This window comes from Crassostrea angulata, chromosome 7 (genome assembly GCF_025612915.1).
Source record: "Crassostrea angulata isolate pt1a10 chromosome 7, ASM2561291v2, whole genome shotgun sequence".
Classification (NCBI taxonomy): Eukaryota; Metazoa; Mollusca; class Bivalvia; order Ostreida; family Ostreidae; genus Magallana; species Magallana angulata.
The window spans coordinates 29,327,099-29,339,524 of NC_069117.1; the positions used below are offsets into that span (position 1 = coordinate 29,327,099).

The following is a 12,426-nucleotide window of genomic DNA, read 5'->3' on the forward strand; positions in this document are numbered from 1 at the left end:
ATTCATACCCGGTGAATTTCATTGAAATTGACATCGTAAGTAAACAAAATTGTATTTTTATATTGATACTTGATATATTGAATGAAAAGTAGTGTTTTAAAAATTTAACTTTAATTGTTTGTGATTTTTATTCATAGAACTATGTTATTTGGGATGTATTCCGTTTACTGTTAACAAAATCTGTCTTTAGTAGACGAATTTTAGAAGTGATGGGGTTTAACGGATATGAACGGGGTATATATAGCGCGATTCCGTAAATTTCGTTAGTCTGCAATTTTGGGGGCTTTAAAGATGTAAGTAATTTATTCTTTTGGAAATTTAATTGGGTTTAAGAGATTTGGTTTTGATCACATATTTCCATAATTTGGAAATCGGATCAATTAATTTAAAGTTAATTAGTGAATTATAATTAATTAAGGTCATATTTTCAGATTAATATCTGAATCAGATCTTATAAACTTCTTGGGAATTTATATCAGTGTTTATATTTAAATCATATAGGTAATTTTAGTTAGGCCTAAGTCACATTCAGAATTTTTCTGAATCAGACCATTTAAACATTAAAGTTGTTGTGAATTTATGAGGGTATTTCAGTGAATAAAAAGGGCAGGAATTTAATTAATGTTTGTTTTGAGTGTATCAATAAATTGTGAGACTTTACAGCAGACTCTTTATTAGTCCCCTACCGGTTTCATCGGAGGGGACTATAGCTTTCCTCTGCGTCCCTCAGTCCGTCTGTCTGTCTGTCTGTCCGTCCGTCCGTCTGTCTGTCTGTCCGTCCGTCTGTCTGTCCCACTTCAGTTTTCCACTGTTTTTTTTCTTTATGCGTTTGAAGAATGATGTGAAACTTGCTTAGCAGCTTCAAAATATCAAACAGCAGACCAAGTTTATACTTTTGTAGCGTCTGGTCTACACAATTTCCAGAAAATTAATTTTTTCACTCCAAATTTTTTAATGATCGGGTTCGTTATCGGGCTCGGGTGTGTACTAAATGAACGAGGACATTATGTGGTCAGTAAAAATATCGTGCATTATTTGTACATGTTGTATCGTTACATTTATCATTTATAATAACAAACAAATAAGTTCTGTAAAATGGTGTCAAGTATTGTGTTATACATTTCAACGGCAGGGTTTTATTATTATTATTATTATAATCGGGTTCGTTATCGGGTTTGGCTGTTGAATGATAGACTAGACTGCTTCAAATATGTATTTTTTAAATGGATTTTTGAGATTGTTTGCTGTTTATTATAATCATTTTTCATAATTTCATACTATACAATTACTACAGTTATGATAGGGGATATTTAATATACAGGGTCTCAAACTTTTGCCATTCTCAATCAAAGGGGTTACCGGTAGGGGACGTGCATTGCTTATGCAATACTCTCAGAATGCTTGTTTTATTTACTTATATTTGGGTTTGGTACTTGCCAGTAAAAGTACCTGGTGTCAGAAGAACAAATCAAACCAAAGTGTAGCGTTAGCAAGTTACAATAACACTATGAAATTGGGTGCTTTGAACAAATTCATGCTTTGTGACTCTTGAATATTTTTTTCGCAAGTATGTTATACTTTTTACTTGGCTACCAAGCATTTGTAATGATGTAGAAAATAATCACAAATCGCCGAACATTATACAGGTTCTTGAGTGAATGCAGTTATTAAACTCTATCAGAGTTGTCATCTATATGTATAATTATCTTATTTCTTAATCGTTTTTCAGGTGGCCAATTTAGTCATTCAAGAGCACCAAGGACGTAGTTAAGCTTATTCGATTAGATTATTGATGGATATTTTTTTTTAGATGTTAGTTTGAAAGAAAAAATTATTAAGTTAAAATTTATTTAATAAATTACAAAATTATTTTTAAACTGCATTTAATCATGTATAAAACTGAGTGGATGACAGTGCCAGGTGATTTGTGGGCCAAACGACCAATGACAGACGAAATTATTCTGTATGCAGCAGGTGACGTCAAGGCCATTATTCCGGAAGTTTCTAAAAACCAGAAGAGGTATCTATTGAAAACTTGTTAAGATAGTAAATAAATAATCATCAAAGAAAAGGGCACATTTCTTAATCCTTGCATACATTTTACACGCCATATTTTAGAAAATTTTAGAAATCGTCAACTAAAATAAATATTATTAGTCCACAGGCACCTGAATTTTTATCAATCAGTCGCTTAATAAGTCATATATTGAAAAATTCTATCCCTACTATATATAAATACACAAGGTGTGCAACGCCATTTTGACCCTCTTGTCGATCCCGGCGTCAATTTGCCACATAAATCAGATGCCTACCGGTTTGCGTGTAACATTGAGTTCAAATGTGATATTTCTCACTAAACATTTCGTCCTAAAGGTTAAATATAACGCATTGATAATGCTATCAACTAAAATTCATGCAGACTTTTAGTTTCGTCCCGAGGCTCGATAGCCATCAGCTGACGTCACGAAATTTCAACTCCGCACTGAATGCTCTAATACATAAACTTTTTAAAAACATATGTTAAGTAAAATGAGGATAACAAACAACATAGTTTTTTGGTTTCTTTAGTGTCTCTGACCTTAGTTTGTCAATGAAATAAATTTAAAATTATTGTTTTAAAAAGTTTATGTATTAAAGCATTCAGTGCAGAGTTGAAATTTCGTGACGTCAGCTGTTGGCTATCGAGCCTCGGGACGAAATTCGAAGTTTGCGTGAATTTTAGTGGATAACATTATCAATGCGTTGAAATTAAACTTTAGGAGGAAATGTTTAGTGAGATATATCATATTTGAACCCAATGCTACACGCAAACCGGTAGGCATATCCGATTTATGTGGCAAATTGAAGCCTGAATCGACGAGGGAGTCAAAATGGCGTTGCACACCTTGTGTATTTATATATAGTAGGGGTAAAATTTTTCGATATATGACTTACTAAGCGACTGATTGATAAAAATTCAGGTGCCTGTGATTAGTCCCTTACCGGTTTTCATCGGATGGGACTATAGCCTCCTCTGCGTCCGTCCGTCCGTCTGTCCCATTTCAGTTTTCCAGACTTTTTTCTTTCTGTGTTTGCGGAATAATATGAAATTTGCTGAACAGCTTCAAAATGTCAAACGTCAGATCAAGTTTACACTTTTGTAGCGTCTGGTTGACATATTTTTGAGAAAATTGATTTTTTATATTCCAATTTTTTAATGTTCGGGTTCGGTATCGAGTTCGATGTGTATTGAATAAACGAGGAAAGTATGAAGTCAGTAAAAATATCATGCATTACGTGGACCATTCCTTGTATTGTTTTTAACAAACAAATAAGTTCATTAAAATAGTGTCAAGCATTATGTTGTAAAATTGGACAGGGGTTTTTTGTATTATTCCAATCGGGTTCGTTATCGGGTTGGTCTGTTGATTCGGGGTACAGAAGACGGTAAGAAATAATATGCAGAAGGATAAAACGTACGCTCAACTAGGACCCCAGGTCACCCGAAAATAGTTCCAAAATAGTTGTGTATTAATGAACAATTGTAGAACTCTTTTATCATTGAAGATGTCATCTGTCTGCAAAATGTGTCTCAGCATCAATGCGATATTTTTCTGTAGACAGTTGTTTATACATGTGAACTTTTTTCTCACATATCAGAGCCGTCACCTGAGACTTCAGTCTGTGAAATCAAATAGATCGTGTTCAAAAATGATACATTTAATTAGTGGTGATGAGCTAATTGAACGGACTGAAGCTCCAGAGAAGATGTCCCTAGTTCAATTAAGAGACTATTTATGTATTGGAAAATCCAGCAGTGGAGTGCATAATTGCTCAGGGTTAAAACAAATTATAGATCTTATTCCCAAGCCATGCTCCAATGACCCACCAGTGAACTCTGCTTGGTCATTGCTGACCAAGGGTGAGTATGACAGTTTGTTTCATCACATAACAAGCAAATAGCATGGTATTCATAAATCTTTCCCAGGTAGTATCGATTTAAACTTGTTTAAGTCATGATCAGCCGGGTGGGACCACAATGGGGGAGAGGTGGGTTGAAAGTGTCACATAGGAAAATTCGAACTAATATCGCTAATATCTTATTGTTATAATACATGGTATTAATGGTACCTGTATGCAAGCATTTTGACATTTTACTTATTATTAATAACATAGACTGTGACCCCTAGACAATCCTGAGCCCCACAAAGGGCTCAACGTTTGATGTAGGTTTATAGATATATGAACAACTAGTTAAGATCTTCTAGAGAACTGCAATGCTCAAAATGTGATATGACTATAAAATCACCCTGGCTCAATGTTTATCAAGGATATGTAGAGAAAATCTTGAAAATCTTTTTATACAGACTTTATTCTAATACGTTGTCCAGATATTTCGTATATGACTCCATTAATCTGATTTCATTGAGGCTATGGTTGCTAAGCGAACAATATGGACCATGGAGATTCTTATTATGATTTTACTAATGCATATAATAATCTTCACAGGAGATGTGCAATATCAAATCAAATCATTAAGCGAGCTCACAGAAAGTCTTCTAGACAAAGAAAGTATTAAAGAAAGAGTTTTGGACAATATGTCTGGTTCTCGTGCACAAAAAGAAGCAAACATTGAGAATGTTAAGTAGGTAATAAAAATAAGCCAAGCTTGTGTTTTAGTTTTTATTTACCAGCCCAAAGCTAACTGACCAGAAAATATGAGTCACTAGTAAAGTTAAATATTGCATTTGATAGAATCTATGAGTTGAAGTTTTTAAGAAAAATGTAATGTCATTGAAAGTTATAAAATAAGTATTGATATAGTCGGTGGATGGTTACAATTTGCAATTTTGCATAGACCTTGCTTTTTCAAATGTTTTTATTCTATCTTGTAATTTATTTGAAAATCATTAAAAATCTATATTTATAACATAATGTTAATGAAAGAATCCCGATATGCATTTAACCAACAACATATGTATTAGGGTTTATAATAAAGTTTACAAGCATGTTGTAAATCATAATGTCTCATAAAATACATTTTTCACCTTTGTCTAGAGGGAAGTACTACAGGTTATTGTACAAGAGGTCAATAAAACCGACTTGAATAAGGCAATGCATGGAGAAGTGTTTGAAGCTTTTTGCCAGATACTGGAGTCTTTGCTTCCTGACAAGTAGGTACACACATCAGATATACATAAACATTCAGAGTGTTTCGGGGAACAAGAATTTAATGTTGCAGATTGGTGTTTACTCATGAAGAGTCCCAAATAAATTCAACATTATTCATTATTCTATTGAAATGTGTTTCTAGTAGAACCCTTTTTTCTTGCACTCATTTTAAAACTTCCATCTTCTTCTTATTACTGTTGTTACTTTTACAACCTTTTTTGGTCATTGTGTACGGGTGGTCCTCTTTAATTTAAAAAAGAGGTTGTTGTTTCCTTTTGGTAGTCTTTTTATGAAAATTTGTTCCAATGCAGCTTGAATAAATAGCGTTCAAAGACTGCAGAATGCTCTTTTTTCTTTGTTAAGACACCTCTTTAAATTGGAGGCTGTTTACAACTAAATTGACAGCTTGCAGTTTCTGCCTCACCTTCTGATCTAGCGATTCATTAGGTTCTTTTAATTCTGTCTCTGCAACTTCAATGTATGCATTTCTAGTGATCAAGTTAAATTTGAGAGCCAGTTGTAGAGTTATGAGCAAGATACAGGGCTCACAACTTCTTGTCACAGCCTCGTGTCCTGTTTTTATTTACATAGGTTCAATATACCAGTCAAAAATAGTTTTCAAGTTGATTTGTCTGTCTGCTTATTCATTTTAAGCATGAATAAACAGTTACTAACGATTAACACATTTATTTGAGGTCTAAAACCGGAATTTGCACTTCAACATTCAAAATGTAAACAAAAGCTTTGTTTACATAGCGAAGAATTGTAAGCTCTGTAATTCGCTTATAACTCAACAAATGACAATCAAATTTTGGTTGCTTATTAAAAATGCCTTACTGAAGCATTGTAAACATTAAAATCGAAAAAATAATTTTTGACGAAAATCGTGACCATGCCCCTTTAAGGTCAGACGACACGATCTTCAAAAATCTTTTTTGTATTTTCTCGTAATAAAGAGTTCCAATAAAAACATATTAATTTTATAATTACTTTAAAAATGATCAAAAATTACTTGGATTTGGTTATATGTCTAGATGGTCGAGTGGTGAGAACAGTGGCTGCTCACTGCCAAATGCGTATAGGTTCTAGAGGTCGTGAGTTCAAAGCCCCGCCCCGGAGGAGATATTGTTCTAATATAGTGAATTTTGCTGTGCTGTAGTATACAATTATTTAATGCTTGAGCAGTCAATAGACCAGAATATTTTTCCCGAGGTGCAGGGAACAGCTCAGTATGATCTATTGCCCGAGGCCAACGGCCGAGGGCAATAGATCATACTGAGCTGTTCCCTGCACCAAGGGAAAAAAAATTCTGGTCTATTGACTGTTCAAGCATTAAATAATTGTTTTATTACCTAATTCCTTTTTTACTTTTCGGGGTTTATAATTTGCATATTGCAGATGGTTTTCGTGCCATTATGGAATATACTAAGATTTTTTTTTTCATCTTTTACGTGCACAAAACCTGTTGCATGCATTACAACATCTCAATTTAATATTAGTTTACACAAAGAAGGGGGAGTCTTCAACCCATTAGATTTTAAATAGTCTTTTACCTTAAGTTATATGAGGCTTTAAAACTGTTGCTTATTTGATACTCCATTTTGATAACATAAATTTGGTTTTACCAAGTACTAAAAACAGCGTCTATGTAAAGAAATATACATTCCCTGAGAACTATCGAAAGGATGTAACATTAACATACCCGCGTTCTGAAATACGTTGCCGGTCCAATAGATCGCAGTCTATTGACCGGCGGTCCAATAGATCGAAGTCTATTGACCGGCGGTCTAATAGATCGCAGTCTATTGACCGGCTGTTCAAAATAGACTCAAATATTTAATTTGTAATAAAACAACAAAATCCCTTTGATTAGGTAATAAATGTATTTATTTTTATATCAGCAATTCAAGTGTATTTTCAAGAAGATTATATTAATAGGATATTGCATACTCTAGTATTTTGCAGAAATGCCTGATAAGGTACCCTAATTTTTGCAAGAAAGCTTGTCAAAGTAGTATTAAACCATTAACAAATTCCTGGAAAAAGTTATCTAAAATTGCGGAACGTGTCGTCTGACCTTAAATTTCATTTTTTTTTTCTGACAAGCCTCTTGCTCAAAGACGTGCTTTATACGGGGAAAATAAGTTAGTTTTTTGCGCTTAAGTGGTGAAGAAACAGAACACCTCTTTTATTGGAAATGCTTATATTTTATTGATATGGAAACAATTGGTTGACAAAAAAGTATATTTTGCGCTTGCCTAACAATAATTTGTAAAATCTAAAAAATATATGAAGTGTTGACTACCGTTTTTCTAAAACAAAAAAATCTTATTTTAATGTGATATATAGTATGAACTTAAAAATTTATTAAGAAAGTTTTAGCTCACCTGAGCGAAAAGCTCAAGTGAGCTTTTCTGATCATATTTGTTTTGTCGTCCGTCCCATGGACGTCCGTTTGTCCGTAAATTTTTCAACATCTTCTCCAGAACCACTGCGCAAATTTCAACTAACCTTGGCTCAAAGCATCCACAGGCAAAGATAATTCTAAGTTGTGAAAAATAATGAACCACACTTTTCTCAAGGTGGATAATTAGGAATTTTTTGAAAAATTTCAGAAATCTTCTTCTCAAGAACCAATTAACCAGAAAAGCTGTTACTTGCTGGGAATCATCCTCAGGTAAGGTAAATTTAAAACCATGACTCCCGGGGGTAGGGTTGGGCCACAATTGAAGGTCCAATTTTACATACATTTATATAGAGAAAAGTCTTTTAAAATCTTGGCCATTAAAAGCTATAACTTGTGTAGAAACATCCTCAGGTAGTGTAGAATCACGATTGTACTAATCATGACACCCGAGGGTAGGGGGTACAATTAGGGTTGAGTTTTACCTAGGAAAATACAGAGATAAATCTTTAAAAATCTTATTTTCAAAAATCAATTGTCCAGAAAAAATCAATGAATCCCCGGTTGTAGGATGGGGGCAGAATATGAGAAGGGGCATTTTTTTTTTACATAGGAAAAAGATAAAGTATTCTTGAACACGTAGATGTTATAATTCATAGTATTACTAAAATGCGAGTATCTTAACTCATTTAGATTCTCAATTGCTTAGAACCTAAACAATTGTCGGGCCTCACCAAGGGCTCCAAGTTTGATGTTAATTTATAGATATTTGCTTAAGATCTTTTTGAGAACTGTAATACTTATTATGTGATTTGACTTTGAAATAAAATCATTCTGTTCAAAAGTGGTCCAGTGTTCATCATAATATATGTAATATATGAAGATAACTTTGAAAATCATTCTTATATCTTTATTCTACTTCATTGTCCGGATATTGTGTATATGATTTCATAATTCTGATTCCATTATGATTATGGCTTTTGTTGTTCAGCTGACCGATGTGGCCCATTGGCCTCTTGCTTTTGTTTTGTAATCTGGTGGTTGGTTCTTCACGAGATCGTGATAAGTTTTATGATACTTGCCTTATAAGGCCTAGTCGTACCATCAAGGTTCTTTTCTTTCATAAAAAACCCTATAGGGCTCCATTTTTTTTTTAATTAATTGGACTTTTGATATTGATCACTGTTCGTTATCACCACATGTCATACAACATTCACACAACAAATGTTTTGTAAGTCAGAATAGGAAATGCACAATATGCCAATATATATGCTTAGCAAAAATGAAAATCCATTGTTTGATACTATACCGAAATGTTAACTTTACCGTACTTTTTTGTATGTACTTCCAACGGTTTCCCATATTTTGGTTTCTAAAGTGCGTCAAAGGTATATTTTCGAACAATTGAATCTATCTCAGCGGCTTTTATGTATATATTTTAGTTTGTTTTAAAACATTTGAAACATTCATTTTCTCAATTTCCAATTACATTTGCCTTGTTGCACGATGGTGTTTGAAATGATAATCCATGTATGCCTTTATATGTTTATTGGAAACGTCGCACCATGAAGGTCGAATTCAATCAATATATGTAAATTATCTCAAAATAATGGACTAGGAGGAACAACATCTCGTCCGAATGTTTCATCGAGTTGTTTCTTAAATGTCCAGGCGCTTTGTTTTAAGGGTACTGGTACATCTTCTCCTATTCCTAGGTATTTAATTATTCTTTTGTAATACCATCCTTTCATTGTGAACTCATTTCCTTTTTCGATTAATTTTTTGCAGTTTTTATCAATATCATTTTCCATTAAAAGCCAATACAACCTAATAACGTTTTTTGGAAACCGCTGATCATTGGTACCGTTTATATCCAAAGACTTTAATACATCCTGCTCGTTCTTTGATAAGTGGGCCAACTCAGTTTTGATGGTGTATTTTTCCTCTATTTCCTTTCGAATACTTTCTTTTAACTTCTCTCTAACACCATTTGCTAGTGTTGATACTGTGTCATTTGGATGTTTGGAAAGTTTAGTAAGGAGCGAAAATGGGAGCCATTTATCTTCGTTATCTCTTTCACTGCTAGCAAACACTTTATCCAGTTCATTTAAGTCAGACATGATGCTCTCCGTTTTAAGCCAATCTATAAATTGTGACTTTTCAGCAGCCTCTTTATAGTCAATTCTTTTCAGGGCTTCGTATTCGTCGGTATTCTCTGGAAATTCTGGAATTTCCTCTGGAAAATTCGTATGTGCACCCCATTTTTTATTGATGGAATCAATAATTTGATTAACAATACTGTTTTTTCTTTCATATCTTAACGTCCTGATTTCATCATCAATATAAAATTTGATTGTCTCTGATACCCGTTCTCGAAAAATTGTAAGCAGTCCATTTTCTTCGATGAAACTGAAAATATTTTCATTGGATTTATTTACGACTATTTATTATCCTTTTGTTATGGCTTATACATGTAATAGGTATCTTTTCTGCATTGATCCTTGGACTTTTCAACTTTCTTTGCTTACCGTTTTTGTTTTTCAAAGACCTCTGGAATCAAAGCTCTGACGTCACCTACTGCAACGGACTTCATTTTATCTGTGAGAGGACGTTTCGCCCAAAAGTCACCCTCCTCTTTACTATACTGTGCCTGAAAGTAAATTCTATATTTTCACAATATGATTTTTTTTTAAAAACTCGGTTCAATTTGATTTGTAAAAGTAATTTTCAACCTTAAGCTGTTCTTTATATTCAGACACTTTTGTATGAGTGGAATATTTTTCGCAAAGGGTCTGTAAATTCAGTGAATTAACAAGCAATCGTCCTTTTTTCTCTTCCAGGACTGTATCAGCAACCTACATAAAAATTAAAATATACAAAAGTACTGTGTTACATGTAACTAGGGTTCAAACAGTATAACATTATTTAGAATTGTTTCAACTAAGGAATGTTTTAAAGCGAAGGGTTTCAAACAAAAGAGTAAGGTTTTGCAAATTGAATGCATGAAACTTAGTTGTTATTGTTTCATGTGGCATAATAGTTTGAACGTTTTTGAAGCTACATGTATCACACTATTTTTTTGACGACATATTAAAACATATCTGTATAATATTACAAATTGACGTTATTTTGAGGAAAAACCGTAGCACAATTAAGTCAGCTTACATATATACATAAACTGTACATATTATATAATTTTTTATTTCAATTTTGTTCTTTTGGAATGATCCCAAAATCAATGTAGAATTTAGAATAAGAAAATGGTAAAATTGTGAATGTAAAGTAAATCTTTAAAACCAGTTGATCACTGTGTTAAAACATGGAGTATTTGGCCCAATAGCAAAGATTGCCAGTAGTCAGAGCTCTATTTTAAAAATATTTGATTTATTCTTATCCTATGTCATGGAGTGTTTTCGCCATATACTGGTACCTGGGTGTCAAAAACGTTCTGAAGAGTAACTCCGAACTGGTGATATAAAGCAGCGCTGTCGTATGAACATGCATGCATCACCTACGGGCAAATAATGAGAGCAACAAATCATAAAACCATATAATCATTAAAAAAATTATAAATTTAATATAAACAGAGTAAATTGATCTTTAACATATTTTCTAAACAATTACATGTATATTCAATTTGGTTCCGTATTTACAATATGTACCATTACGTACCTTCAGAGTTTCGTCAGATTCCAGCACTATTTTTAGATGACCTTCAGAAAACAGATCCCGGTTTTCTTGTACATCAAACAGGTACACGTCACCGCTGTAGGTACAAATTTGTAGGAGAGTCATTGGACCTTCGACCCCAAGGGCAATCCCTTCACAGTCTACCGCCAAGACTGCCTCACGTGACAAGATGGAGACAATATGGTGACATCGACTTGTTTCAACGACAATTTCAACCGTTTGGTCAGCCATCTTGATGTACCAAAACAAAATCAATGAGAGGTTATAATTCAAACTAAATCAAAATCACATGCATTGTATTTATGAAAAATGTTCATAAAGATGACCCGATAGCAAGCTACAGTAGTTTTAACCAAATTTCAAAATAAAGATTTCATGTATTGAAAGTACCTTAGATTTAATAAGATGAAACATTCTGAGATAATAATACCTGTTGTTTAAGTCAATCAAGACATGAAGAGAATTGATATTAGTATCAAAGAAGCAATAGATTACGCTGGTATCCGTCTCACAAGTTCCGTGTATGCACAAATACTTCTGGTAAAATCGAGAGATTTTGAGTAGGTGGCAATATCATTCAATTTTGAAAAAGGACAGAATAACCTTGTCATTCGCAGAAAAAATATTACTTTCGTTTTCGCTGGGAGGTAAATAAAAGAACTCTCCTTTAAAATTTGTGTTTTGTTTAACACTTGAAAGATGGAACGAACCTACAACTTGGGTTATTGTAAATTATCATAATAGAAATTATAAAAAAAACAATCATAATTTTAAAAAACCATTATCCAAAATAATTTTTCTTCGATAAGGGGTGAAAGATTTAACATGTTTCAACATTTTCCATGTTAATGTGAGAAAAGGAGGACTTACATGAGTATTGAAGAATTACACATATTTCAGAATTTGAAAATAAGGACTGATACCTCGTTAATTTGAACTGTAAATCAAATATATTTAAACTGAATTATCTTTGTAAATTTTTCTATCAATTTCAATGCTTGCAAATTACACCCCAAAAATAAAACACATTTCTAAAAAAAAAAAATAGAACAAACTACTTACATTTCGCTCAATTCAATGTGACTATCTCCAAACTTACAAGTAACTGCGCAAATCAAAGAAGAAAAAGAAATAAATCATCACTTTATCACTCCATGTGTACATAACCCTGATCAAGCGAT

General features: G+C 33.1%; 1 protein-coding gene and 1 long non-coding RNA gene across 4 annotated transcripts; one reads left to right on the forward strand and one right to left on the reverse strand.

The window, feature by feature from the left end:
* The first annotated feature begins 4,660 nt into the window (after positions 1-4,660).
* Positions 4,661-10,212, forward strand: LOC128156953 (uncharacterized). The gene is made up of 3 exons (XR_008239775.1): positions 4,661-5,153; positions 7,767-7,828; positions 10,102-10,212. It is a non-coding gene; the product is annotated as an uncharacterized LOC128156953 (long non-coding RNA).
* LOC128156948 (uncharacterized) lies at positions 8,452-12,405 on the reverse strand. 3 transcript variants are annotated; one of them, XM_052819290.1, is made up of 6 exons: positions 12,308-12,405; positions 11,228-11,476; positions 10,986-11,066; positions 10,288-10,410; positions 10,084-10,205; positions 8,452-9,964 (listed from the first exon to the last, which is right to left on the reverse strand). In XM_052819290.1, exons 2-6 carry the CDS (start codon positions 11,474-11,476, stop codon positions 9,157-9,159), a joined length of 1,383 nt encoding a protein of 460 aa, XP_052675250.1. In that variant the 5' UTR covers positions 12,308-12,405; the 3' UTR covers positions 8,452-9,156. The 3 variants fall into 3 exon arrangements, with proteins under 3 accessions (XP_052675250.1, XP_052675249.1, XP_052675251.1); XM_052819289.1 differs by lacking the exon at positions 12,308-12,405 and adding an exon at positions 11,636-11,866; XM_052819291.1 differs by lacking the exon at positions 12,308-12,405 and adding an exon at positions 11,676-11,865.
* Positions 12,406-12,426: the final 21 nt, after the last annotated feature.